This window comes from Leopardus geoffroyi, chromosome D4 (assembly GCF_018350155.1).
Source record: "Leopardus geoffroyi isolate Oge1 chromosome D4, O.geoffroyi_Oge1_pat1.0, whole genome shotgun sequence".
NCBI classification, from domain to species: domain Eukaryota; kingdom Metazoa; phylum Chordata; class Mammalia; order Carnivora; family Felidae; genus Leopardus; species Leopardus geoffroyi.
Genome location: NC_059342.1, coordinates 73437618 through 73464699, shown reverse-complemented (window position 1 = coordinate 73464699; position 27082 = coordinate 73437618). Strand labels below are relative to the sequence as shown.

The 27082-nt window shown below is 40.6% G+C and overlaps 1 protein-coding gene and 1 pseudogene across 4 annotated transcripts in view; one reads left to right on the top strand and one right to left on the bottom strand.

Moving 5' to 3' along the window:
* The window catches only part of FKBP15 (FKBP prolyl isomerase family member 15), a 58260-nt gene that overhangs the window by 18440 nt on the left and 12738 nt on the right, over window positions 1-27082 (top strand). For 2 of the 4 annotated variants that reach the window (XM_045468482.1, XM_045468480.1), the window contains exons 5-19: window positions 2560-2634; window positions 2962-3060; window positions 5383-5532; window positions 6314-6382; window positions 8132-8278; window positions 10772-10914; window positions 11404-11461; window positions 14428-14535; window positions 16741-16843; window positions 17329-17435; window positions 18898-19012; window positions 20622-20731; window positions 21023-21130; window positions 21579-21673; window positions 22485-22587. In XM_045468482.1, coding sequence (XP_045324438.1) covers window positions 2560-2634; window positions 2962-3060; window positions 5383-5532; window positions 6314-6382; window positions 8132-8278; window positions 10772-10914; window positions 11404-11461; window positions 14428-14535; window positions 16741-16843; window positions 17329-17435; window positions 18898-19012; window positions 20622-20731; window positions 21023-21130; window positions 21579-21673; window positions 22485-22587 — 1590 coding nt within the window. The remainder of the gene's footprint in view (window positions 1-2559; window positions 2635-2961; window positions 3061-5382; window positions 5533-6313; window positions 6383-8131; window positions 8279-10771; window positions 10915-11403; window positions 11462-14427; window positions 14536-16740; window positions 16844-17328; window positions 17436-18897; window positions 19013-20621; window positions 20732-21022; window positions 21131-21578; window positions 21674-22484; window positions 22588-27082) is intronic. The other 2 variants (XM_045468484.1, XM_045468483.1) reach the window with 1 other exon arrangement.
* LOC123593934 lies at window positions 5793-5914 on the bottom strand (annotated as a pseudogene).

The window sequence follows — 27082 nt, the reverse complement described above, 5'->3', positions numbered from 1 at the left end:
CAACAATTGTAAAAAAGCAGATAAATTGCAAAAATTATATTTTAAAATTCACTGGAGAGCTCTAGAAAAGATGTGGACTAGAGGAACTAAAATTTCAAAGAGGGAAAAGCCGATGAGCCAAGTATTTCCTTCTCTTGGTTCTTTTGCTGATGTGCCTAGGGGTGGACCAACCATCAGGTATGGCCCAATCAGAGAGACCTCTTGGGGGAAAGAGATACTGGCAGAAGCTAGAGGAGCTCCAAACACAAGATTAGTTTTTCCCCATGGGACATTTGCAGAATTCTGGGGTGGCGTGGAAGTCCAGGGCCTGTGCCAGAAAGGCAGAGGGAAACTTCTGTCATCTTGTGGTGCATAGGAGATAAAGTCCTACTGTAGGGGGAGTACCTGTAATAAGCAGCAAGCAACAACTTTCATCTCAATACATTTGCTAGATTTTGAACTTAAGGGGGAGGAGAACCCAGCTCAGAATGTCTGATGGGCAGAACTTTCAGGACCAAGGAGTCAGAGACCTTCTAGGTTCTTAATCAAAAGTCAGGGAAGATAATGCTTGAGATAGAGACAACCCAGAAGTAGATCAACTCTTGATAAATCTATGAATCTTCCTTAACCAGTTCAGCCTATAATTGGATTGGATTGAGGTGATTAGCCCCTCACTCTATCTGCCTAACATAGGATAAGGAAAGTACTTTCTGGTACCAGATTGTATGTGAGCCCCCAAGTTCTTCCCTCCCCTCTGGAATTGAATTGTAATTATTTGCTTAACTATGATTTTGTGTGTATGTGGGGGTGGGGGGGTGGGGTGGTAAATATAAATGAAACAAAATATTTTCAGGAGCACCTGGGTGGCTCAGTCTCAGTTAAGTGTCTGACCCTTGGTTTTGGCTCAGGTCATGAACTCACAGTTTGTGGGTTCCAACCCCGTGTCGGGCTCTGTGCTGAGAGTGTGGAGCCTGCTTGGAATTCTCTCTGTCTCTCTCTCTCTCTCTCTATCTCTCTCTCTCTCTCTGCCTGCCCCTCCCCTGCTCGCTCTGTCTCTCTCGCTGTGAAAATAAATAAAATTATAAAAATTAAAAAAGAGAGAAAATATTTGCCGTTTTAACCATTTTTAAGTGCACAGTTCAATAGCATTAAGTACATTCATGATACTGAGCAGTGTTCACCACTGTCTATTTCCACTTTTTCATTACTCCAAACAAAAAACTCTGTCACTTTTTTTTTTTTTTTTTTTTTTTTTTTTTTTTTAATTTTTTTTTCAACGTTTATTTATTTTTGGGACAGAGAGAGACAGAGCATGAACGGGGGAGGGGCAGAGAGAGAGGGAGACACAGAATCGGAAACAGGCTCCAGGCTCTGAGCCATCAGCCCAGAGCCCGACGCGGGGCTCGAACTCACGGGGCCGCGAGATCGTGACCTGGCTGAAGCCGGACGCTTAACCGACTGCGCCACCCAGGCGCCCCAGAACTCTGTCACTTTTAAACAAACTTCCCATTCTCCCTTCCCATATCCCCTGGTAATCTTTAATCTTTTCTTTTTTTTAATACTTATTTATTTTAAGAGAGAGGGAGGAAGAGGGAGGGGCAGAGAGAGAGAGAATCCCAAGCATGCTCTGTGCTGTCAGTGCAGAGCCTGACGGGCTTGATCTCACAAACTGAGATCATGACCTAAGCTTAAACCAAGAGTCGGACACTTAACTGAGCCAACCTGGCATCCCTCTAATTTACATTGTCTCTATGAATTTGTCTATTCTAGATATTTCATATAAGTGGAATCATACAATATTTGTCACTTGTCCTTTTATGTCTGGCTTATTTCAATTAGTGTAATGTTCTCAAGATTTATCCATGTTATAGCATGTTATCAGAATTTCATGCCTTTTCAGGGCTGGATAATATTCTGTTGTATGTAGGTAACACATTTTGTTTATCCATTCATCAGTTGATCGACATTTTTGGTAGTTTCTCCCTTTCAACTGTCATGAATAATGGTACAGTAAACATTGGTGATTATCTATTTTCAGCTCTTTGGGGGATGCGCTAAAGGTCAAATTGCTGTGTCTTCTGGTGATTCTGTTTAGCTTTTTGAGGAGCTGCCAGACTGTTTCCACAGCAACTGTAGTGTTTTACATTTTCACAAGCAGTATGTGAGGGTTCCAATTTCTCCAATACCTTGCCACTGTTTCATTATTTTTCCTTTTTTAAAAATGGCCATTCTAGTTGGTGTGAAGTGGTACTTTTTTGTGGTTTTAATTTGCATCTCCCTAATGACTAATGATGTGGAGCATCTTTCTATGCACTGTTGGCCATTTGTAGATCTCTTGTCACCCCTCATACCAATGGAAACACCGACAAAATAAAGACATTGCTAATTACAGTAAAAGAATAAGGCCAAAATGAGAAGCGATTAAAATGGGTATAATTTAAAATCGAAGCTTTCAGCAATCAGCTGAGTTTTGAGTTTTATGCCTGTTTGAAGCACAGCCCCTGACATCTTACTGCTGATTTTGTATTGCCTTTTAACTTCCGTTCTCTTTTTTTTCTGCCTATCTTTACTTGAATACAGTATAGTATTCTTCTTTATATCAGTAAACAACAGCCAGTTACTGTTGCCAGGATTCATCTGAACTTTGAGCTTATGGTAAGACTCCCATGTTGGAATCATTAGCTCCTTTGGGAAGGGTTTATAGGAGAGATTGGTCTGTGCGTACCTGGTAGGAATTAGATCTACTATTTCAGCCCCTGGATGTCTGTGTGGATGTCTTAACAGAGCCTGTCAAAAAAGTCTCTTGCCTGCCTTCTGGGAAATGGACCAAGGGTGGTTGGTGGAGGGCAGGAGGGAAGAAGAAAGTTCCCTGTCTCTCTTTGGGTCCACTTCAGTCAAGGCCCTTCTCAATGAGTTTAGGCAGTCAGATGATGCACTGTGCTACCTGTGGTTGGGTTATCCTAGTATCTCTCCTTTCCCCAGGTTCGGCCCAATAACTATAGCACCTTTTATGATGACCAGAGACAAAACTGGTCCATCATGTTTGAGTCGGAAAAGGCTGCTGTGGAGTTCAATAAACAGGTAATACCATCTTATTCTTATTGTGAAAAGCCAAACACTAGTTTGGATTTCTCTTGATTTAGGAAACTATATGGAAAACTTATAACCTGCTATGTGTTGTTAGTGACAAGCATAAGAAAAAAAACCCACTAAATTTGTCACTTGAGCTTATTGTGGCTCAGAGAAATAATAGGAATGTTTATTGAAATTGCTTGAAAATGTGACTTTCAGAGCAAAAAGGCTTAATGCAAACTTCTTTCAAACATCTTTCACTTTATAAATTATTTTAAGGGATAAATAAAACTATCTTTCAAAAATAGTGTTTCAAAAGAACTTTTATAATGTTATATGATCCTTGTAGAAAATTTAGAAAAGCATTTTTTAAAAAATCACTTGAAATCTTAGTGCCCGAAGGAACCACTATTATGTTAGATTTCTTTTTTTCTTAAAAAAAAAAAAATTATTTATGTATTTATTTATAAGGTTTTTTTTTTTTTTAACATTTTTATTTCTTTTTGAGAGAGTGCAAGTGGGAAGGGGCAGAGAGAGAGGCAGACACAGAATCTGAAGCAGGCTCTCAGCTGTCAGCTGACATGAGCCTGATGTGGGGCTCAAAACCATGAACTGTGAGATCATGACCTGAGCTGAAGTCAGATGCTTAACTGACTGAGCCACCCAGGCGCCCCTTATTTATTTATTTTTAAGTTTATTTATTTTGAGAGAGAGAGCGTGAGGGAGGGAAGGGCAGGGAGAGAGGGAATCCCAAGCAGTTTCTGCACTGCCAGCACGGAGCCCAATGCGGGGCTCAAACTCACGAACCACGAGATCATGACCTGAGCTGAAACTAAGTCAGAAGCTTAACAGACTGAGCCACCCAGGCCCCTGTTTCCCTTTTTCTATGGGTAATATATGTAAATAGGCATACTCCTTTAAGAGTTCAATATTTTGCTTATTTTTTTAAACAATGTATAATGGTTTTTCCCCACCTCATGAAAAATTATTTGGAAACATTGTTGAAAGCTGCATAGTATGAATGTTCTTGAATTTATTTAACCATTCCCTTACTTTTAGACATTTAGGTTGTTTTCAGTCTGACATGATACTGTAGCAAGCATTGTTGTATATAAGTCTGTGTCTTCTTTTTTTTTCCCTGATTATTTACTTGTGCTAGATTTCTAGATGTGGAAGATTGTGTCAAAGAGTCCAAATATTTTTTTGGTTCTATAGACAATTTGGCATACTGCTTTTCAGAGAGATTATAATATTTCACATTCATATCTGTTCTCTCACTATACCTTTGCCAACATTTAGAAATCGCCTTTTTCTTTTAGTCTGGTTTGCTTGGTAAAAAATGATGTCTCATTGTAATTGATTGCAATTATGAAATCTTGTTTTTTAACTCTATTTATTTATTTTGAGAGAGAGAGAGACTGAGTGAGCAGGGAGGGGCAGAGGGAGAGAGAGAGAATCCCAAGCAGGCTCAGCACTAACAGTGCAGAGCCTGATGCAAGGCTCAAACTCACCAACCATGAGATTATGACCTGAGCCAAGATCAAAAGTCGGATGCTTAATTGACTGAGCCCCCCAGGTACCCCATAAAACCTTTCTTTTAAGAAAATGAGTAGCAAATTTTTCATGTGTATCATGTTTTAAAATGACCATAATTATTCATGAAGATGTGCCTGACTCTTTTGTCTAAGATTTGTGCTAAGATAATATGACTAAATCTGTAAGTAGTGAAGATGCAAATTCTGGGAATGCAGCATGATTTTGTAAATGGCCTTTTTTCTAGTTTGTCTTTAGAAATGCCTTTTGAAAGTGTTTTAGAAGCCCTCCTTTCTTTCCTAGGTTCCTGAACACTGAAATAGTAAAATCATCAGAGTAATGCTAGCTAATGCTTTTTGTGTACTTACTATTCTTTGCCAGGCACTGTGCCAAGTGCTGTGTTTGTATTAACTACAGATACTCCAGACACAACTACAGATAGTAACTACAGATACAAATACTGTATTTGTATTAACTAAGTTGTATAACTTAATTGCAGAGTTTTTATCTCCATTTCACAAAATAACCTGTATGAAATAAAGTTCACAAAAGTTAAGTTACTTGGCTGAGGCCATAAGTTAATAAGTGGCAGTTGCCCAGATCTGTACCCAGACAGTCTGACTCCAAAGCCTTACTCTTAAGCACTTTGATTCCTGGCAGGATTACTGACTTCAGAGTGGTTTATTCCTAAACACGTAATCAGTTTTGTTAGTGGACAGCACTGTTTAGAAAAGAGCATTAACGATAATATTTCCTGAGCTCAAACTAAGTTTATGCTGCTTTGATTTCGTCTCACAGGTGTGCATTGCCAAGTGCAATAGCACCCCCTCCCTAGATGCAGTGCTCTGCCAGGACCTCGTTGTAGTGGAGGGCCCTGCTGTAGAAGTTGGAGATTCTTTGGAAGTGGCCTATACCAGCTGGCTCTTTCAGAATCATGTGCTGGGCCAGGTAAGGAAATGTAGCCTGCAAGTGCTTTTGTAGCTGAAAAAGCATGAGGGCTCTTCATATGTAAAGCATTACTGCTGTGAATTGCTGCTCTTGGCAAATAGAAATCTTTCAGGGACCCTGCTCTGACTGCTTTTGGTGTATAGTCATGAAATGCTAATATGTTCAATCTGTTCAGTGCCACCTGGTCTCATCTATTTAGAGTGGAAACCAGTTTCCTCGTAAGTATCATTTTTGGTAATGGTTTGTGTGTATGTCTTTGTCCATCTATACTGGTTTCAAACTTGAATTTATTCTGATGGGATTAGGTCTTAAAACTTGTATTAGCAATAATCACACCTCAGATAAACCTCACTGGCTATGATACTGCCAACTGCACAAAGCTTAAAACGTCTTTTTAGAACTTTCCTAACAATTGTTTCTTTGTTTTTTTTTTGTGTAATAGATACTGGAAATAGAATGGACTTTTGTGTTTTAATATCATTACGCTCTCAAAAGCAGTATGATGTGATAGAAAGAACTTTAGACTAAGTCAAAAAAAATGGACATTCAAGTCCCAATTTAGCCATGATGTGGTCCCTTCTTTTTGGGTCTTTTAAGAACTCCCTACCCACCCCCCCCCCCCGCCCCCCGCCCCTGCCCAGTATATTTGACATTCCTTATTCCAGGAATACTGTGCTGATCTATATTGACTATCACGTTATTATTATTATTATTATTTATTTATTTATTTATTTATTTATTTGGAAATTGGCTGACCTCATTTACTTTGATCAAATTGCAGGTTTTGGATTCTACTGCTAACAAAGATAAGCTGCTTCGCCTGAAATTAGGATCAGGAAAAGTCATCAAGGTACAGTGTTAACTGTGTTCTTTGTTTGGCTGTATTAGTTTCAGTGGGCTTAATTTAGATTAAATTTGTGAAATTTCTAGCCTGGGTTCATTGAGTCCAGAAAGGTGTGGTTAAAAAGTAGGAAAAATACGTTCCACGTCATCTGGAAAACTACATGGGAAAATTTAACCTATGAGAATATATTGAAGATGGGGACATTTTTTTTTTTAAGAATTTTTTTTTTTTTAAATGTTTATTTGAGAGAGAGAGACAGAGTGCGAGCTGGCGAGGGGCAGAGAGAGGGAGACACAGAATCCAAAGCAGGCTCCAGGCTCCGTGCTATCACCACAGAGCCTATCGCGGGGCTCGAACTCATGAACTGTGAGATCATGACCTGAACGGAAGTCGGATGCTTAACCAACTGAGCCACTCAGGCGAAGATGGGGACATTTCTTTAATTCCTACTGTTTCTTTTTCATTGTGTTACTGTGAGGAAATTATTAAGTCCTTCTTGTAGCCTCATAGGGAGAGAAGTGAAACTGTTTCTTCTAGAATTGTATCATAATGGCTGATTTTTATCTGTCTGAGATGCTTTGAATCAGCATTTTCCAATCGTTGTGAGCAGCTATGATATAGCAGGCAGAACACTGGGATTGGAGTCTGAGGACTTAGGTTCACACTGTGAAGTTTTTCTTTACCAACTGTGCAAGTGTTTTATAAAATTCAGAGTATTTTACAAATGTGGGCTATCATTGTGTCAGGAATGTCGAGGTGTTACAAAGTACTCATTGGTAAAAGTACTCATTGCCACTCAAGTGACAAAAGGTTTTTGGTTTTCTTCATAGCTTTGTTTATCACTCCTTTTCTTAGAATCTTTTGGAGACTTTCTTATAGATCATAGGAGTTAAGGCCTGACCTTTAAAGCTAGATAGATCTAGTGTTACATCTTGGCTTAACAATTCACTAACAATTTGATCTTGGGTTAGTTACTTAAGCCTCCCTAAGCCTCAGTTTTCTTATCTGTAAAATGGGGATAATGCTTCTAACCTTATGAGGTTATTTTAGGGATTAAACAACACAGTCCAAGTAAAGCACTTACCAGAGTACTTGGAAAATGTGTTTAATGAATGATAGCTTTTATTTCTTTCTTTTTTAAAATTTATTTATTTTTTACTTTACATCCAAATTAGTTAGCATATAGTGCAACAATGATTTCAGGAGTAGATTCCTTAATGCCCCTTACCCATTCAGCCCATTCCCCTCCCACAAGCCCTCTAGCAACCCTCAGTTTGTTCTCCATATTTATGAGTCTCTTCTGTTTTGTCACCCTCCCTGTTTTTATATTATTTTTGCTTCCTTCATCTCTTTGTATCTTAAAGTCCTCATATGAGTGAAGTCATATATTTGTCTTTCTCTGACTGACTAATTTCGCTTAGCATAATACCCTCTAGTTCCATCCACGTAGTTGCAAATTATTTCTCTTTTAGTACCATTCTCTCCTCCAGTTTCTCTCATGATCTAAGATAAGCGTATTTCATCTAGCCCCAAATATGCTGGCTTTTACAAGTGAATAGAAGCAGTATTCTAGATATTCTTATAACCTGTGTGGGGCGGGGTGTCAAGGGGAATAGTTGAACTTGATCTCTCTCTAGGATCTTTAGAGGTCCAAATCTGAAAGTGTGGATGAGAGGATCCTAATCCCAGCACTTCATTTTGTCTTATGAGAAGGCTTGTGTCTGATAAGCTTTTCCTCTTGTCTGATTCCTGAAGGCCTGGGAGGATGGGATGCTGGGCATGAAAAAAGGAGGGAAGCGGTTGCTTGTCATCCCTCCAGCCTGTGCTGCCGGCTCTGAAGGGGTGACCGGATGGACTCAGTCGCCAGACTCAATCCTGGTGTACGAGGTGGAGATGAGGCGGGTGAGTGAAATTGTGCTGTTTTGTGTGTGATGAGTCCTTTTTGCCATTAAGTAAAATGAATAAATATGTTTGAAAAACAAGCTCAAAGACTTTTTATTTTATTTTTTATTTTTTAAAGAAATGGTATAGTTGGAAAGAGCTACAGCTTTGGAATCTAAAGACCAAGGTTTATGTCCTTCCTGGTGCTCTGTTGAGTCTAGAAGAGGTAGTGAGTGAACAAGTCAGTTCTCTACACTAACTTTTTTACTCTGTCTGTAAAATAGTGGTTCCTATCCAATGTATGTGATTTTTGCCTTAGTATTTCCATGGCTACAAATTTAATTTATTTTGTCTCTATGTTTACATAATAATGCAAAGATATCTGTACATAGAGATACTTAGCTTCCTCTCTCTGCCATGTTGTTTATAAGTAAAAACTGGAAATAACTTAAATATCCATCATTAAGCAACTGGTAAGTTACGGTTTTTCACGGAGTGGACTTTTATGCATTTCTTACAGAATATGCAAAATCTGTTGTTAAGTGAAAAAAGCAAGTTGCAAATTAGTATGCATAGTATGATCTCGTGTATGCATGTGTATGTAAATATATAAAATATTTATGAACAAACATATATAAAAATGTATATACACAGTCATACACATGTACATATGTATGTCTGTATCTATACAGATAGATACATGTATATTGCCCATATCTTCATAGGAAATTTCTGGAATGTTAAAAAAAATGATTAAAAGTGACTTTTTCTGGGGAATGGAAATGGAGTTCAGAAACTTTTCTTTTGTACATTCTCCAGAATTTTTGTTGTGAATATGTAGAATTTCTACAATAAAATTTGTAACAAATTGTGGTTAAATAAATTAATGCTCCCCTCCAAAAAAAAAAAAGAGAGAGATCTTGTTTGCTTTTACATTGTGTTTGTTAGGTGTGCTAGTGTTTGTGACTATAAAATATAATATAGAAAATAAAAATTATGATTACCTTCACTGTGGCTGTTCTTTCTGCTGCAACCAATGATACGCTTTTCTTCTCAGGGACTTTCCTAATTGAACACCTTTATCTTTGCTGAGTCATTCCAGCCTTCTTTTACTGATGTGCTTTGAGCTGCCTTTTCCACAGCTTTTTTTTTTTTTTTTTTCAACGTTTATTTATTTTTGGGACAGAGAGAGACAGAGCATGAACGGGGGAGGGGCAGAGAGAGAGGGAGACACAGAATCGGAAACAGGCTCCAGGCTCTGAGCCATCAGCCCAGAGCCCGACGCGGGGCTCGAACTCACGGACCGCGAGATCGTGACCTGGCTGAAGTCAGACGCTTAACCGACTGCGCCACCCAGGCGCCCCTTTCCACAGCTTTTATATTCTGAGTTTTCCTTTGACTTTGAGGAAGTCATGATTGGTCTTGGATAACAAACCAGGGCACCTGTGTGGCTCAGTTTGGTTAAATGTCTGACTTCGGCCCAGGTCATGATCTCACAGTTCGTGATTTCAGGCCCCACGTCGGACTCTGTGCTGACAGCTCGGAGCCTGGTGTCTGCTTTGGATTCTGTGTCTCCCTCTCTCTCTGTCCCTTCCCCGCTCACACTCTGTGTCTCTCTCACTCTCTGTCTCAAAAATAAATAAACATTTAAAAAAAAAAGATAGCAAACCAATTTGAATCCATTAAGACTGGCATTTTGTAACCATAAGAAAAAAAATACTCTATATTACTAATAATCAATGAATTACAAATTGACATGCTTATTAAATTGACCAGGTTGATACAGAATAATAATGCCCAGTGTGATGAGCATCAAGAGAACATTACACACTACTTGTGGAGTAGAGAGAGAGGAGTTCACCCTTTGTGGTGTGAAATGTAGTGGTGTATACCAAAAGCCTTAAAAATGAACATACCTTTTCTCCAACTGTTTAACTTCTGGGAATTTATACTTTGGGAAAGATTATGTGCAAAGATATAGATAAAAAGTCATTCATCATAGAAGTATTGTTTATGATGTGACAGGGAAATTAGAAATGAACTGGATGTCTAACAACTAGGAATTGGTGAAATAAATTTTGTAGCAACATATTTAAGACTTCGGTTTCCATAGTCTTTTAGAGACTTTTTCCTGTAGATAATAGCAGGTATGGGTATGACCCTTGAAGTTAGACATACTCTTCAGTAGTTAAAAATGATGTTGTAGATTGGTAATTTAGTAACATGGAAATGTATTACTGAGTGAGCAAAGCAGGTTTCAAAACAATATGGTCCCTTTTTTGTAAAAAATATACAAACACATAGATGTGAAACACTGCACAGACTCTAGCAGTGTTATTGTGTCGTGGTTGGATTACGGATGATGATGATGATTGGCTTATCTACATTTTCTGATTTGCTACAAGGGAACAGGTAATGACTTGTGTAGTGAAGAATAAGTAAAAGAAAGGAGGGCAGAGAAGGCAGGATCTCTTTTTTTGTAGCCTGTTCCACCTGTGGTTGATCTCTTCCCAGGTCAAGTTTGCCAGAGATTCTGGCTCTGATGGGCACAGCGTTAGCTCCCGCGATTCCGCCGCCCCTTCTCCCATACCAGGTGCGGACAGCCTCTCTGCTGACCCTGTTGTATCACCACCTACATCGGTGCCTTTCAAATCAGGGTAAGATCCTGAAGTTGTATCATGCTTTTTTATTGTCCATAGAAGCGATCCGTAGAGGGGTTAAGAAATAAGGTGTAGTTGCAAACTAAAATAATTTTAAATAATTGGGAAAAAATGAGATGGGGGAAAATATTTGCTTGAAGATTTTTCTGACAAAGAATTGATTAATACTCACAGTCTTTTAAACCACTAACTCAGATGTATATGAATACCTGCCAGACCCTGGAAGAAAATTGGGTAAAAGGCATAAACATAAAGCACATACTCAAGGAGAAAAAAATGGAAATAATCAAAAAAATTTGAATGGAAAATTAGTCATTTTCACCAACTTTCAGAGATTGTGCAAACCGAAGAATGATTAAAATTCTCTTTCACAGCAAGTGAATTGACAAATGTTTTCAAAAACAGTTTGCTTATCCAGCATGATTGAGACTTAAGATTATGGATTTGGGATTTTTTTTTTTATCTTAGCGTATGTGTTACTTTCAGGGAGCCGGCTCTTCGTATCAAATCTAACTCCCTCAATGAACAGCTGACAGTAAATACAGTGAGTATGCAAGTCTGTCTCCCTCACCCCAAGTCTGCTGAAAAGGTTTCATGTGCCTAGGGTAGGATAGACAAAAAAAAAAAAAAGTTCACTATTTTATTAATTTCCCCTTCCTTGGAAATTAGTATAAATTAGCTTGGGCTTCTACAAGGACAGACCTGTGTTCAGATCTTTATTCTGGTAAACTTGTGGCCTTGAGAAAATTATCTAACTTCTGGTCCTCAGCTTCTTCATTATTAAAGTGGATATAATTCTCATAGTTCCTTTAAAGGGTTCTTGTGATCTGTTTGTAAAGCACTAAGCTCAGAGCCTACATAAAGTATGCCTTCACTTTACACTTAAGAGATTTTTATGAAGTTTAAATAAAATAATGTCTGTGGAGGTGTTAACATTGTGTATGGCATACTGTAAGCGTTCACTTAACATTAGCTCTTGTTATTGTCATGATTACTGCTAACACTGTGTGGCTTCACGCTTTCATTGTCTTAGACGAATCCTGCACTAATTCACCAACTAGTTGACTTTGAGGCAGTCACTCGGCCTCTGTGTTTCTCTGACTGCAAGATGAGAAGACTAGCGTACGGTTGTAGTAAAATTTGGATTTGAAAGCCTTTGGGAGCATGAACACTGTTCTTGACTGCTGCCCTGCCTGGTCGGTGAAGGCATCTGAGTTTGCCGCATGAGGATGAGATGAAAGCCCTGGGGCCTTCGCCTCCATGCTGGGAAACAAGATAATTGCGTGGAGTGAAACTGATGATTAATTTCTCTCTAGCCCTGGTTTACTTGTTTATAATCAGCCCAAAGCAGGAATTATTAAACAAATAATTGATTTGGTATGTATAACGAGTGATCTCCAGAACCCAAAACTTGAAGCCAGAGAATTAAGGAAATTGAAAAACAATGATAACCTCAGATCTTCAGACGGTCACGAAAATTATTTAGTGTGGGTTCTCTGGTACTTTCTAGGCAGAGCTATTGTTGTCACCTGTTTCTAAGCTTCAGTAACTTCCAGTAGACACTTGGTCTTCAAACTTTTTAAAAATTTTCTTTTGTCTTTTACAGTTGTTGTTTTTTCTTTTTGTTTTTTCTTTTTACATTTATTTATTTTTGAGAGAGGGACAGGGCACAAGTGGGGAGGGGCAGAGAATGAAGGAGACAGAATCCGAAGCAGGCTCCAGGCTCTGAGCTGTCAGCACAGAGCCCGACGCGGGGCTTGAACTCACAAACTGTGAGATCATGACCTGAGCCGAAGTCGGACACTCAACTGACTGAGCCACCCAGGCGCCCCAATAGTTTTTTTTTTTTTTTTAATTGAGGCAAAACTCACCATCTTCTTCTTTCTTTTTACATTTAAGTTTTTATTTTTTGTTTTGAATAGGTGATTACATTCATATGTTTTGATAATGATCAAAACAATATAAGAAGATATACATTGCAAAGATTCACTCCTGCCCCTAGCCCCATCTACCCCATCCCATCTCCCTCTCCTTTTAGGTAACTGCTTTTATTAGTTTCATATATATTCTTTTAATGTTTTTAACGTTTATTTATTTTTGGGACAGAGAGAGACAGAGCAAGAACGGGGGAGGGGCAGAGAGAGAGGGAGACACAGAATCGGAAACAGGCTCCAGGCTCTAAGCCATCAGCCCAGAGCCTGACGCGGGGCTCGAACTCACGGACCGCAAGATCGTGACCTGGCTGAAGTCGGACACTTAACCGACTGTGCCACCCAGGCGCCCCTCTTTTAATGTTTTTAAATGCAGATGCAAACAAATAGGAATGTATATTCTATTTTTCCATCCTTTCACAAAAAATTGCATAGTATATGTGTTGTCCTCCATGCTTTTTACATTATGGTATATGTAACAGTATCTTTCCGTGTTAGCATACCAAAAGCTTCCTCATTCTTTTTTTAATCTCTAGATTGGGCTATGCCACTGTGTGGATATGGTATATCTAGTCCTCTTTTGATGGACCCGGCTTTCTTTGATTATGTCCCTCTGATCAGTTAAAAAATGAGAACATGCGCCCAATATATATCTGTTTACAAATTGTATAAAGTACTGTCCATCCGTGTAATAAATAAGTTTAATATCTTATGTTTATAACCGCTTAAAATAATCCAAAAATAGAGGTTATGGTCATTTCTTTTTATGCCCAATAGATCATCATATATACCCTCAGGGTATGTGCTCTCCACTCTGAAGGCTGCACTTGAACAGATATAGAGGCTTCTAGTACAGGGACTAGTGTGTAGTCAATGCCAAGTCAGAGTTATATGAACCTGAATTTGGAACAAAGAGCTCCTGTTTCCTTCTTTCCCCAAATCTTTTCTGAACATCAATTTGCTGAATTTCTCCCAGGGTTTTCAGAGGGTACTGTCATCTACAATGCCTCTTTCCCTTGATCTGTATATAGTTTTTCACCTGTAAAATGAGAAGAATTACACCTGGTGGGAGACTTGATTGAAATGAAGTAATACATGTGGAACCCCTTTGTACATTCCAACATACAGGGAATTATTTTTTACTGCTATTATTATTTTTTTTTTTTAATTTTTTTTTCAACGTTTTATTTTATTTTTGGGACAGAGAGAGACAGAGCATGAACGGGGGAGGGGCAGAGAGAGGGGGAGACACAGAATCGGAAACAGGCTCCAGGCTCTGAGCCATCAGCCCAGAGCCTGACGCGGGGCTCGAACTCACGGACCGCGAGATCGTGACCTGGCTGAAGTCGGACACTTAACCGACTGTGCCACCCAGGCGCCCCTTTACTGCTATTATTAATTGTGACCCGTGTGTGCTTTCTTTGGCAAGAAATATTTAATTCTTATTTTGTAGAAGAAATAGTTTCAAATCAACATGGCTGGGGGGCTTACTGAAGGATTTGATTTAAGAGCCAAAGACATAGGACTAAAGTAGTGAGCCTTGATTATAGTGACTTTTGTGACTCTCTTCTCTTTTTAGAATCCTGATACAGTCAAAGCCAAGTTGATCTCTCGGATGGCTAAAATGGGCCAGCCCATGCTGCCCATCCTTCCACCACAGCTGGATTCCAATGATTCAGAAATTGAGGTATGACCCCCTGGCTCTGTTAGAATGAATAGTGCTAATATTTCTACCTTGTGTTCTTTTGGTTAAAATTATGACTTTTTCTGCCTGTAACCCAGAATCATGTGGAGAGCTTATATTCAAAACGATGCAGGTTAGTATTGGTACATGTGTTTCCACTGTGATTAGTACTTCCCCTCAGAAATGGAAGCAGTCTCATACATCTGCCACAAGAACAGGCAAGTTTTAAGTAGTCAGTTTAGCCTTCTTCTAGAATCTCTATTGTCAGTAAAAACCACGCTTGAGGCAGCATGGTGCCCAAACCATGAGAGATGCTCAATTCATATTGGTTGATTGAATGTCTAGATTCTCTTCGGACATGTTGGTGTTCCCACTGACATTACCTTTTGCTGAGGATCGCACTGTTTTGTCTTTTGGCTTTGTATATGGTGTGGTTGTTTTGAAGTTAAAAAAATTTTTTTTAATTTTTTTATTTATTGCTTTTGAGAAAGTGAGCAGGGAAGGAGCAGAGGCGGGGCGGGGCGGGGGGGGGGGGGATGGTGGGGTTGGAGGATCCAAAGTGGGCTCTGTGCTGACAGCAGAGATCATGACCTGGGCCAAGACCGGACGCTTAACCAATTGAGCCACCCAGGCACCCCTGAATTTCAAGAATTTTATTGCAATGAATTGTATCAGTTTTTTCCCTATGTCTTTTGCTTTTGACATTATGTTTTGACATTATATTTAGAAAGCTTTCTCACTTTCAGATACTATAAACATCACATGTGTTTTCTAAAAGTATTATTTCATATTTTGATCTAAAATTTTTATCCACCTGGAATTTGGTGTATGATATGAAAGTAGCTTAGTTCTAACTTAGCTCTTTTCCTGTTGGTCAGGTCCTTATTGAAAAAAGTCATCCTCTCTCGGTTGAACTGAAACACATAACAGATTGATTTTTAGGATTCTTTGACTTTGATATAAAACAAAGCAAAGGTGATGCTCTTGAAAAAATTTTCCAAAATAGGCTTTATTTTTCATCATTTTGTTTTATTTCTTCCTGGCAAAGCTCTTAAGTAGTTTTGAAGTTCAAATTTTTTAAGAGTTCTTTTTTTTTTTTTTTTTTTTTTTAAGTTTCTGTCTTTATTTTTGAGAAAGAAGGCACACAGGAGGGGCAGAGAGAGTATCTCAAGCAGGCTCCATGCTGTCAGCACAGAGCCCCACATGGGGCTCAAACTCATGAACTATGAGATCATGACCTGAGCTGAAATTAAGGGTTTGTTGCTTAACCAACTGAGCCACCCTGGTGCCCCAGGCTCTCAGTAGATTTAATGTTTTAAAGGAGGATAGGGTTTCTGGGGCCTCTTGTTATAGGTACTCACTGTAAATAATATAATTAACATAAATAAATAAAGCATTGTTTTCTTCAAAGGCAACTCAGTGTTCTGTTAGCTCTATTTTTTAAATTCCTTTCATTCTGTTGTTAGACATTTAGGTGGATTAGAGCTGCAGTGATGTAAAACTGTCATACTTTTCCAGAAATGCATAATACATTTTTGAGAATATGAGGGGACAAGGGGAAGTTCTAAAGTAGAAGAATGTCAAAGAGATTGCAGCCTTCGAATTGTAAGATAGCAGATCACAGTCACCATATTTTGTGCCCCAAGTTTGTCTTTTCCTTGTACGAATTGGGCAAATGTTCAGAAGATAATTTTGTTTAGAATTATAGTAGAGACCAACATTGCTTTGATTTTTATGAAAAGAAAGAATGGGGGAAAACACTCTAAAAAGAGACTCAGTGAACCCAATCTGTCTGATTTTCAGTGAGTACCTTGAGGTCTGTGGGGATTATTTGGCAGAAGAGGAGAGGCTATACTGTTCCCCGGGTTTCCTTGCAAGAGAACCCTGTTCTCTGGGAACACACTAGGTCAATTTTAAGGTAACTGCTCGCTTGGAAAATGATACATTCTGGAGAGCGGTCACTACAGCTGCTTTAGTCCCTAAAATATCAACAACTTAGAATGTTTGAGGAAATTAACTCTATTTAATTATTTGGTATGATTTATAGGGGGAAGGGATCTCCCACAGCCCACACCCTAAACTCTTGCCTTTCCTTCCTCTTCTTTGCCTAAAAACACTGGGGGTAAGCAGATTTAGGGTAGACGATCAGCCTCAGTCTTCATTTAAAGACCCAATACATAGTAACCAAAATGTTTGTTCCTGTTTCAGGAAGTGAACACTGTGCGAGGAGCTGGACAGCCGGTGGCAACTCCATCCATGCAGCCCTCTCTCCAGCCAGTGCATCCCGTGCTACCGCAGATGACCTCACAAGGTAAGGAACCTCTCTGGCTCTGTGGCCTTGAATTAAGTCAGCACCAAGAGTTATCATCCCTGTTCCTTACATTGTTAGGCTGCATTGTTTTAGTATTGAGAACCGGATTAGAGTGTAAAACTTGTCAGTTTGTCCCTGGGTGGGGCATTTTCAGCCCTGGAGATGGATTTGGTCTGCCTGCTGTGTCTCCTGCTGTGGGATATTGCCAGTTTCGGAAGTGTGCACTCAGCTAAGGAGACACCCCCCTGCATGTAATTCTGTACTTCCCGTCAGCTGATGGGACCATAGGTCTGAGTCACATGTGCCCGAGACCCCCAGGTTCCTTGTGCCAGCCCGTTGCTGAGATTCCAGTAGAGTTGGTTTCAGGAGAGTAGATGAGGACAGTGGTCAAGTCCGGAGTGTGTTGTAGTATGTAAAGTTCTAGGCCAGACTTCTGCCAAGGAGGGCAGGATGGATAATGGTGAAAACTTTCTGCTTTATCTTAGCACCTCAGCCATCTGTTTCTGGACTCCAGGCACCCTCTGCTGCCTTAATGCAAGTTGCATCTCTCGATTCCCACTCAGCTGTGTCTGGAAATGCCCAGTCCTTTCAGGTAACAAGGTTTTTAAACCACATCAGTTATAAGCTGTAACTTACTAGGTTCTTGTCAGTGTCTTTTCACCTTCCTGCACAGATTGTACCGTAGAGATTCCCCACATCAGAATTTATCACTCTCCCCCTTCCTGAACCGCCACTATCTTATCTCTAAACCAGACAAAGGATCACCTACCTTACAGCTTGTTGTAAAGCAGAAATGTGAGAACAGGCAAAGCACCTGGTATAAGGCCTGGCACATGGTAAAGGCCCAGTCAGTGTTTGTTTTCTTTCCTTTGCACATGTCTCCTTGAAGGGTATATTCAAGTCCTCTGTGTTCTTTTCTATCTATCAGCTGATAGGCTAACATTTTGCATTGTACTTAGCAGAACTGTTGTAGGTTGAGGGTGGAGTCTCTATGGAGACTCTTTCTCTAGTTATCTTCCAAAAGAGATCTCCTAAAGTAAGTTTTATTCTGTTTCACAGAAGGCAGTGACAGCAGTCTGTCTCCTCTGCTGACATTTGCCAGGACAGTGGATTCTTTTTACTGCCTTGACATATTTGGTGGATAAAACATACCCCCAGTAATAAGAGGGCCTCACTTCCTTGGTGATCCATAGTGGAAGGGTGGGAGTGATGGCTGGTGAGCTAGGCCCCATTGGTGGGACAGGGTATGTCAAGAGTGAAATAAAGACCCAACTTGCCCTCTCCCCACTGCCAAGTGGACAATTACTATCCTATAGCCTGAGTTTTTTGTTTGTTTTTTGTTAATAATGGCTGGGTAGGTAGTTTATCTATCCCTGGAAATGAGCTGGATTTCCTTAACTCAAAGAAGAATAACCATCATCATTTAAATGAAAGCTACTGTTTATTGAGCATTTCCTATCTGCCAGGCACTTAACTTACCAGCTGTTAGGAACTTTACATATATATCACTTCGTCTAGTCTACACAACCACCTTGAGTGGAGTTATTATTTTCATTTTATAGTTGAAGGGACCACACTTCAGGAGAAAATGAAAGCTCTTGGTCACAAGAGCATCAGAATCTAGCAGGGAAGAGTCATCCTTTGGAGACTGGTGGATTTACTTTGAAATCTCAATGAATACCTGTCCTGTGACTCCAGTGGAGCCTCAGCCATGTTTCTTTAGTTTAAAAATTTCCTAGACCATCAGTAGGCCCAGTGGCTGGGAGATGAATCCCTACTTAATTAAATCATACTGCCAGAGGACTGGGGAGTGACCTGAGACACACTTCCCTCACTTTCTGGGCAGGACTTTAGTGATCATGCACCACTGGATGACACAGATCACTCTCCTGCTCCAGTGCCTACCCAGTACGGAACTTGATCTACTGTGTCTCCACCCTTAACAAGGTTGCATCTCCTTCCAGCTTAATCTCTTTATGCCATCAAAGACAGATTAAGCAGAAAAGAAAGACGTGAATGTTTTATAAACTGGCCATAACTTGGCATTTTCTCAGCCCTATGCAGGTATGCAAGCCTACGCTTATCCCCACGCGTCAGCCGTCACCTCCCAGCTGCAGCCCGCGCGGCCCCTGTACCCCACACCGCTCTCTCAGTCTCCCCATTTTCAAGGTAGGGAGTGGACCCCATGGTTTCTCATCTTCTGCTCCCCTTCCCCCCGCTGCCAGCCCGTTTTCATATTCACTCCAATAGATTTCTTCCATTTTTTTTTTTTTTTAAAATAGCTTTCTTGAGAGGGGTGCCTGGGTGGGTTAAGCGTCCTGACTTTGGCTCAGGTCATGATCTCACCACTTGTGGGTTCAGGCCCCACGTTGGGCTCTGTGCTGACAGCTCAGAGCCTGGAGCCTGCTTCAGATTCTGTGTCTCCCTTTCTCTCCACCCCTCCCCTACTCTCTCTCTCTCTCTCTCACATAAATCAAGGATTTTTCTCAGTAAAATTACAGAGTTGTGCAACCTTCTCGGCAGTCCAATTTTAGAACGTTTCCATCATCCGCAAAAAACCTGTCATGCCCACTTTCTGTTTTGTTTTTGCATTTTCTCCTGCTAGCCCTTTTACATTGCTCTGTCAGAGTGGTTCTGTAGAGTTTATAGAAAACTGTAAGAGAATAACATGTTGGGGAAAATTGTGAGAAAGCATGGTGACTGGGGGTATTCAGTATCTCAAATGGAAGCTACTTTGTTACCATTTTTAAATTATGAAAATAATAAGCTCTGATAAAAAAGTCAACACAAGAGTATAAGGTAAAAACTTCCTGATCTCCATCATTAATATCCCTGACCGTGGGAAACTGTTGTTAACAGTTACTTGGGTAACTTACAGGTATCTTTCATGCATGTACAAGTGTCTATAAAAAACTCATTGGTATAAAAAATAAAACAATAAAATGTAAATTTTATATTAAAAAACAAAAGAAAATGAAATGTACATTTTATGTTTAAAAACCAACACAAACTAAAACGTAAATAGCTGGAATGCTATCCTACCTTCTTATTCCGCAGCTTGTCTTAGGACAGCGGTAAGAAGAAGACAGCATATCCTACAACATAATTTATGGTCCCGGAGTGGTAAGGGTTTCATGGATGCTACTGTGTCTGGAGCCCTGCCCCTTCTCCATCTGGGAAACCATCTAATCTCTTCTCCTCTGTGAAATGTTCCCTGCTTGTTAACATCCCTACCTTCACTCCTCCCACAGACAGAACTGCGTATATGTGTCACCAAAGAGTTAATCTTTGCTTTTCTCTGTGCTCCTTTTGTACCTTGTACATGGTCCATCTCTTGCACTTAAAACACTCTGTTGTAATAATCTGTTTTCATGTGAGTCTCCCCACCAGACTGTGAGCTCGCCAAGGGCAGAACCAGGTTTCATTCGTTGCTGAATCCCTGGTACCTGGTACGATGCCTGGCATGCACTTGGATGAGTGGAGAAGTAATCTGAGCTGTTAGTGCTATGGCAGACCAAAGTGGGCATCCTTGTGCCCTTGGACCAGACTGTCTCCCTCAATGCATTTTGCAGGAGCATAGCTTACTATTAGCTTTGGAGCCCTTTTCCTCTGTGTTCTCTATATCTTCTCCTGACAGTGTGAATCGCCTACAGCATTTCCCAGTATTTTTGAGATGTTAATTTCTTTCTTTCCTCTGCTGCAGGAGCTATTGGTTTTTCCTCATACAGTCTCCTCTGCTCCAGTTTCATAAGGTTCTTTTTGGCTTATGTCTGTTTAGGATCCAGTGACATGGCTTCGTTTCTCATGACTGAAGCCCGGCAACATAACACTGAAATTCGAATGGCAGTCAGCAAAGTGGCTGATAAAATGGATCATCTCATGACCAAGGTGACTGAGTCAGGGTTGGGGCTGTGTTGAAAGTAGGGGAATGAACAGGGGGTGCAAATAGGGAGTAACCAAGACTACGGGTAAACTCTTCCTTGGTTTCCTGTATTCCTAGTAGTTAGTAGTTATTTTCCTAGAAGGTTAGTTTTTATTTTGGAATCCAGGTGGCAGAAGAAAACTAGCTTATGTTCAAGATTGTCTCAGAAACTCTTCAAAATAGTGGTCAGATCTTGGGTAAGTTTTATTTCTTCATTAAAAAATTTCTCACAAAGTCCTTCCTTCCCCCTTTTGTAGGTTGAAGAGTTACAGAAGCACAGTGCTGGAAATTCCCTGCTGCTTCCCAGCATGTCGGTTACAATGGAAACCAGCATGATTATGGGCAACATCCAACGAATTATTCAGGTGAGAGGGATCAAGAAGAGAACACAGCCTGCGGGTCTTGCCCCCTTCTCTTTCAGGATGCGTTATGCTTTAAAACCTCTGCAGCACAGATAGAGAACTTGTGATAAATGCTGCACTGAGTTGGGAAATTCTGGAAAATCCATTATGTCCTAATTTGAGTCCAAGTGCCTCATCAATATAAAGTCACAAGAAAACTTTTTTTTAGACTGTAGTTTGGAATTTTGCTTCATTTTATGTCCATGTATATGTTTAATCTATTGGGCATAGTGATTTGTATTCATCAGGTATGGTTCGATGTTTTAAATATTATATCTGTATGGACATAAGTTCTAGTTTTTTAATCTCAAATTTTATAACAGTGTTACCTGTCAGTTCAAGCTGATTCCCTTATATTTCTGGCACTTTTCTCTTAAAAACTCAAGTTATGCATCATATATTTTGAATTTAGGAAAATGAAAGATTGAAACAAGAGATCCTCGAAAAGAGTAGTCGCATAGAAGAACAGAATGACAAGATTAGTGAACTAATTGAACGAAATCAGAGGTAATGACAGGTACGGGGCACTGGCTAGGATGGACAGAGGGTTTCATTTGTAAATGCCCAAGTTAGATAAGCATGTTTGTTTAGTGTAGTTTATGTGTACTTCTGCTATTTGTTTCCTGCCTGTCATGTGAATTACTGTTTGTTTTCTGAGAGGCATTTTGGTAGAAAGAGCACAGTAGGCTGTGATATAAGGCAAACCTGTGTTTGAATCCAAGCTCTGCTCCTCTTTTGTTGTGTGGCTTTGTGTATTTATTTATTCCTCTTGGCCATAGTTTTCTCATCTGTAAAAGTGGTGTTAATATGTAGAAAACCCTTAGGAATACTGTCAACTCTTCTCTCTTTTGTGTGGGCTGACTCTATTTCATCAATGAGAACTTCACTGATTTCCATATAAAGCCCAAACATTGTGTAATTTTTCTAGATCCTTCTGAAGACATTAGGGGGCTGGTCAGGGGAACATGTCACAGCATATAGCATTTCACTTAAAGAATCATTCTTCCATATTTCTCTTTTCTAGGGTCTCTTGATTCCCACTTGTGGGGGGATTTGGGGGGGATAAGGGCTTTCTTTTCTTCCTTCCTCTTTTCTCTTTCATTCCCCCTCACCATACATGCTTCCAATTCCTCTTCTCTTCATTATGCAAGGCAATACCTCCAGCCCTGGTTCTTACCTCCAAACTTGATTACTGCAGATCTAAGGAAAACAAAAGTGCTTTCAGATTGTTTTTTGAAGTGTAGAGCAATGTTGTGAGCACTGATTGTGCCCAGTATACATTCGGTGCTCGATAAATGTCTTTTCCCCTATTTCATAGGTATGTTGAGCAGAGTAACCTGATGATGGAGAAGAGGAACAACTCGCTTCAGACAGCCACAGAAAACACACAGGCAAGAGTATTGCATGCTGAACAAGAGAAGGTAAAGTAACAAGGGAGAGGAAAGCCCATCAGGATGTGTAGAGCTCAGGAGTGGTCCTGTGTACGGACTTAACGATCTACTTTTCAGCATAAGTTTTTGCCATCATTGGGAAAAGAACTAAAAAGCATCCAACAGATTTTAGTATATCCACCATCCAGACTTCTGTTTTATAATATGCTTTGCAGTGGGTTGACTCAAAAACTATCCTTGATCTTAGTAATTTGATTAAGGTGAGGATTACATCATTTATTAGAAAACGAAATTTATTCTGTTGACACAACAGAAAATTCTTATGCCACATAACAAACACTAGGGTGAAATTTAAGGTTGGTTACTTTGTTCCTTCACCTGCGTCTGCTGGAGCATTTTGAAGTACTGCTGTTTGGCTTTAGTCAGTTCAGAAGTAGGTATTTTGACTGTTCCTGGAGTAGCTATAAGCAAGACTCTAGTGGGCCTTGGGCTGGGCTGGGCTGGTTCGGAAGCTCACTCCTCCTGTCTCTGCTCTGGCAGTACTGTTTATCCGGCATGGATTCCTCCTTGTTTGGGCTACCATTCCTCAGTTGGGAGCCCTTGACCCCGTTGTCTGTTACCTCAGGTTTAAGAAATGGTTTACATTTTCTATTTGAATGTTTCTTGGAAACTTGAAAAGTTGAGTTGAATGCATTTGATAACCTTGTGGAGTTTACCCACTTCCTCATTGGCTGATCATGATGAGGATTCCTTACTTATGTCTCATGTAATTTTTCATTCTTTGTGTTCTCTTAGCTGTAGTATCCAGGGAAGAAATATCTCCGACCTCTTAGCCTCTGATGAGCAGTGCCTTGCCTAGCACAGCCCCATTCCATCCTGATCCCAGTCCTTCCTCACTGCTACTTTCCACATCCGTTGTTTGTTGTGGCTGACTTGTCTGGCCTGGGTCAAGGTCAGCAGCCTATGACATTGGCATCACCAAACAGTACTGGGGTCACTTCACCACTCCCATTTGCCATACTTTTTATTACTTCTCCTTCCTCTACTTTTATTTTTTCTCTCCTTTACTCTTTCTTTTCTTTTCTTTTTCCTTTCTTTCTTTGTTTAATCCATAGGCCTGGCAGGGACACTCAAACATGTTTGGTCTAGCTGTTAGACCTGTTATTCAGGTCTAAAATGATTACTAGAACTTCTAGATCAGTTGTTCCCAAATGCTAGTCTGGTTGCCTCAGAACCCTTGAGATGCTTGATTAAAAAATACATGTTCTTAAACTTCATCTTGAGATTCTAATTCAGGATATCTAGCCGAAAGCCAAATCTGAACTTTTAAAAAGCTCCTTTTGATTCTGATGCACAGCCAGCTAAGGACCCTGCTCTTGTTAGTGGTTTCTTTTGCGGCAATTTCTGGACGTGGCAGCTGGGCACATTTGTTTTTAGTAATTTCACCATGTGATTCTCATGCTGAGTATCAGTAGGGGTGTGTGTGTGAGTTCCAATAAAATTTTATTTACAAAAACAGGCAGCAGGCCAGTTTGGCCCGTGGGTCAGGGTTTGCCAACCCCATGAGTTAGCTTATTAATCCACCCACGTGATTCGTATTGATAAACAGAAATGTCTGATCCGGTGCCTGTAACTGGTAGATGTTCTGTCTGTAAGAGCAGAAACATTAGTAATAATAACAGTGGTAGCAGCTGCAGTATGTTAAGTACCCACCAGGTTCTAGGCACCCTGCTTCCACACATCGGAGAGCATCTCCTGGACTAAGGATCACAGGGCTTGGTGGGCGGGTACCAAGTACCACATGCCTCACTTGGCCACTTTTCTTCCAGGGAAACTTTCAAGACTCGACTCCACCCCGCTTGTCTTTTGCTCCACTTCTTTCTTACTTAGCAGTCGTCCCTGTGAAAATTCTCCTAAAGGGAGATAATTGAGGTCCTTTAATCCCTGGAGACAGTTCTCTGCCTTCAAACGCAGCTCAGAAAATTTTGGCTGAGTGCTCAGTGGATATTTGGTAAATGGAATTAATCATTATTATTTTTTTTATTTTTATTTTTTTCTGTGACAGGATTAGTATTTCCACATAAAACCCTGGACTAATGCAAGAGCTGTCGGAGGTCACGTGGTTTACAGAGAATCCAACTGCGACCCAGAGAGAGTCAGAGACCTGCCCAGGGCCTCACTTCCAGTCAGCTATGTCCTTTTTCCTTTTGGAAAGGACAATTGCCATTTTCTTTGGTACCTTTTCCTGCCTCTAACTTGAATGCTCTTTTTTACTTGTTTTTCTGAATTCTTGGTTCTCCCTGCCTTTGCTTTCCTTTCCTATTACTCATCCCTTCACTGTTTGCTCTGTGCACACATGTGTGTTTGGGTGAAAGTATTGCTTTTCATGCTTCTAACAGGCCTTTCTAGGTAAGGCCCTGAGCCAAAAAGAACTTTTGAGCGACCTTTGACTTCGCTTGTCCTTTGGTGAGGGAGGGACCACCCATCCCACTGCCTCCCCTCCGGGGACGTACAGCCCTTCCAGTGGTCTTAGCTGCGGTGAGTCCTTTGTGAATGGCCCTCGCTCTGATATCTGTGAACTCTCGAGCCACAGACAGACATGATGCTCTGTGGGTGCTGTGTGAGCTCAGGTCCTATTAGGCCACATGTGGCAGGACAGTGACGAAAACTTTTTTTCTACTTGGGGCAGATGAAAACCCCTCTTCTCTCTGGAATTTCTAGATACCATTATCCTCTGTGTTTAACAGGTAAAAACCTGAGGCTACCACACAGCAGAAATAAGTATCTTAGAGCTACTCCAAAGGTCTCATACTGTTAGAAGAAAAAATTATTTGGGCACTTACTGAAATAGTAAGGAAGACTTTATTCAACATTGTTGCAGAAGGAGAGAAAGATTGGGCTCCTCCAAATACAGTAAGGACAGATGGGGGATTTATAGCTAAGGAGCAGAGTGAGGGTCAGTGCCAGAAAATGACTCAGAGGAGACATCATGGGTAGGGGGATTCTTGGCTAAACCGACCTAGTAGGATTCTTGCTAATGACAGGCCAAGGACTGAGATACCAAAGGTCGAGGATGAAGAACTTGTTCAGATATCAAGGAGAGGGGTTGTCTCTGAATGGACATAGCAGGATTCTTGCTAAAACTAGGCTGGGCAGGCCACAGACAGGATGGGAGGCCAAGGTCAGGGGCTCAGAGGAGTCTGACTGAAGTTTGGTCAAGGAGAGAGTCTTTGTCAGGGGGTTCTCAATACTCATTCATAGCCTGTTTCTTTTTATTTTAGATACACTTTTAATTTGCTTTATTTCCCCCACTTTTAGGAGAGCCAGAATATCAGATTTTATTTTATTTTATTTTATTTTATTTTATTTTATTATTTCATTTTATTTTTTAAACTGTTAAAAATGTTTTATTTATTTTTGAGAGAGAAAGAGAGAGGGAGACAGAGCATGAGCAGGGGAGGGGCAGAGAGAGAGGGAGACACAGAATCCAAAACTGAGCTGTCACCACAGAGCCTGATGTGGGGCTCGAACCCACAAACTGTGAGATCATGACCTGAGCCGACGTCAGACGCTTAACCAACTGAGCCACCCAGGTGCCCCCAGAATATCAGGTTTTAAATTTTTTTTTTTTTTCCAACGTTTATTTATTTTTGGGACAGAGAGAGACAGAGCATGAATGGGGGAGGCGCAGAGAGAGAGGGAGACACAGAATCGGAAACAGGCTCCAGGCTCTGAGCCATCAGCCCAGAGCCTGACGTGGGGCTCGAACTCACGGACCGCAAGATCGTGACCTGGCTGAAGTCGGACGCTTAACCGACTGCGCCACCTAGGCGCCCCAGAATATCAGGTTTTAAACGTAAGCTAGAGGGGCGCCTGGGTGGCTCAGTCGGTTAAGCAGCCGACTTCGGCTCAGGTCATGATCTCGCGGTCCGTGAGTTCGAGCTCCGCATCGAGCCCTGTGCTGACAGCTCAGAGCCTGGAGCCTGTTTCAGATTCTGTGTCTCCCTCTCTCTGACCCTCCCCTGTTCATGCTCTGTCTCTCCCTGTCTCAAAAATAAATAAAATGTTAAAAAAAAAAATTGTAAATGTAAGCTAGAAAACCAGTAAAGGCTTTGGAAAGCTTAAATCTGCAGGGGTGCAGTGAATACCATAAGAAGGGACAAGTGACAGTAAGAAAGTAAACAACTATAAATGCACAAGTAGATAGTACAGGAGGAGGAACAGGAGTAGCAGCGTAATAGTATAGGAGAGATGGTCCAACCACATCAATACTTCTCTGTCCAAAATCAAGACTGGTCACCAGCCGAGCAACTGTTCACTGCCTTTCCTGTCATCTCATTTCTCCTCACTTTTATGGGAGCACATCAGTTCAGGTGACGAGACTGTGGTATTTGTCACTTGTTTACCATTCTGTTCCGTTGACCGTCCTCTTAATCATCACGCGTACTGCACAGACTATCATTAGAGGGCTCTCCAGGGTAATCACTGTGGTTTTGCCGGATGTTACTCGAGCACGCACACGCAG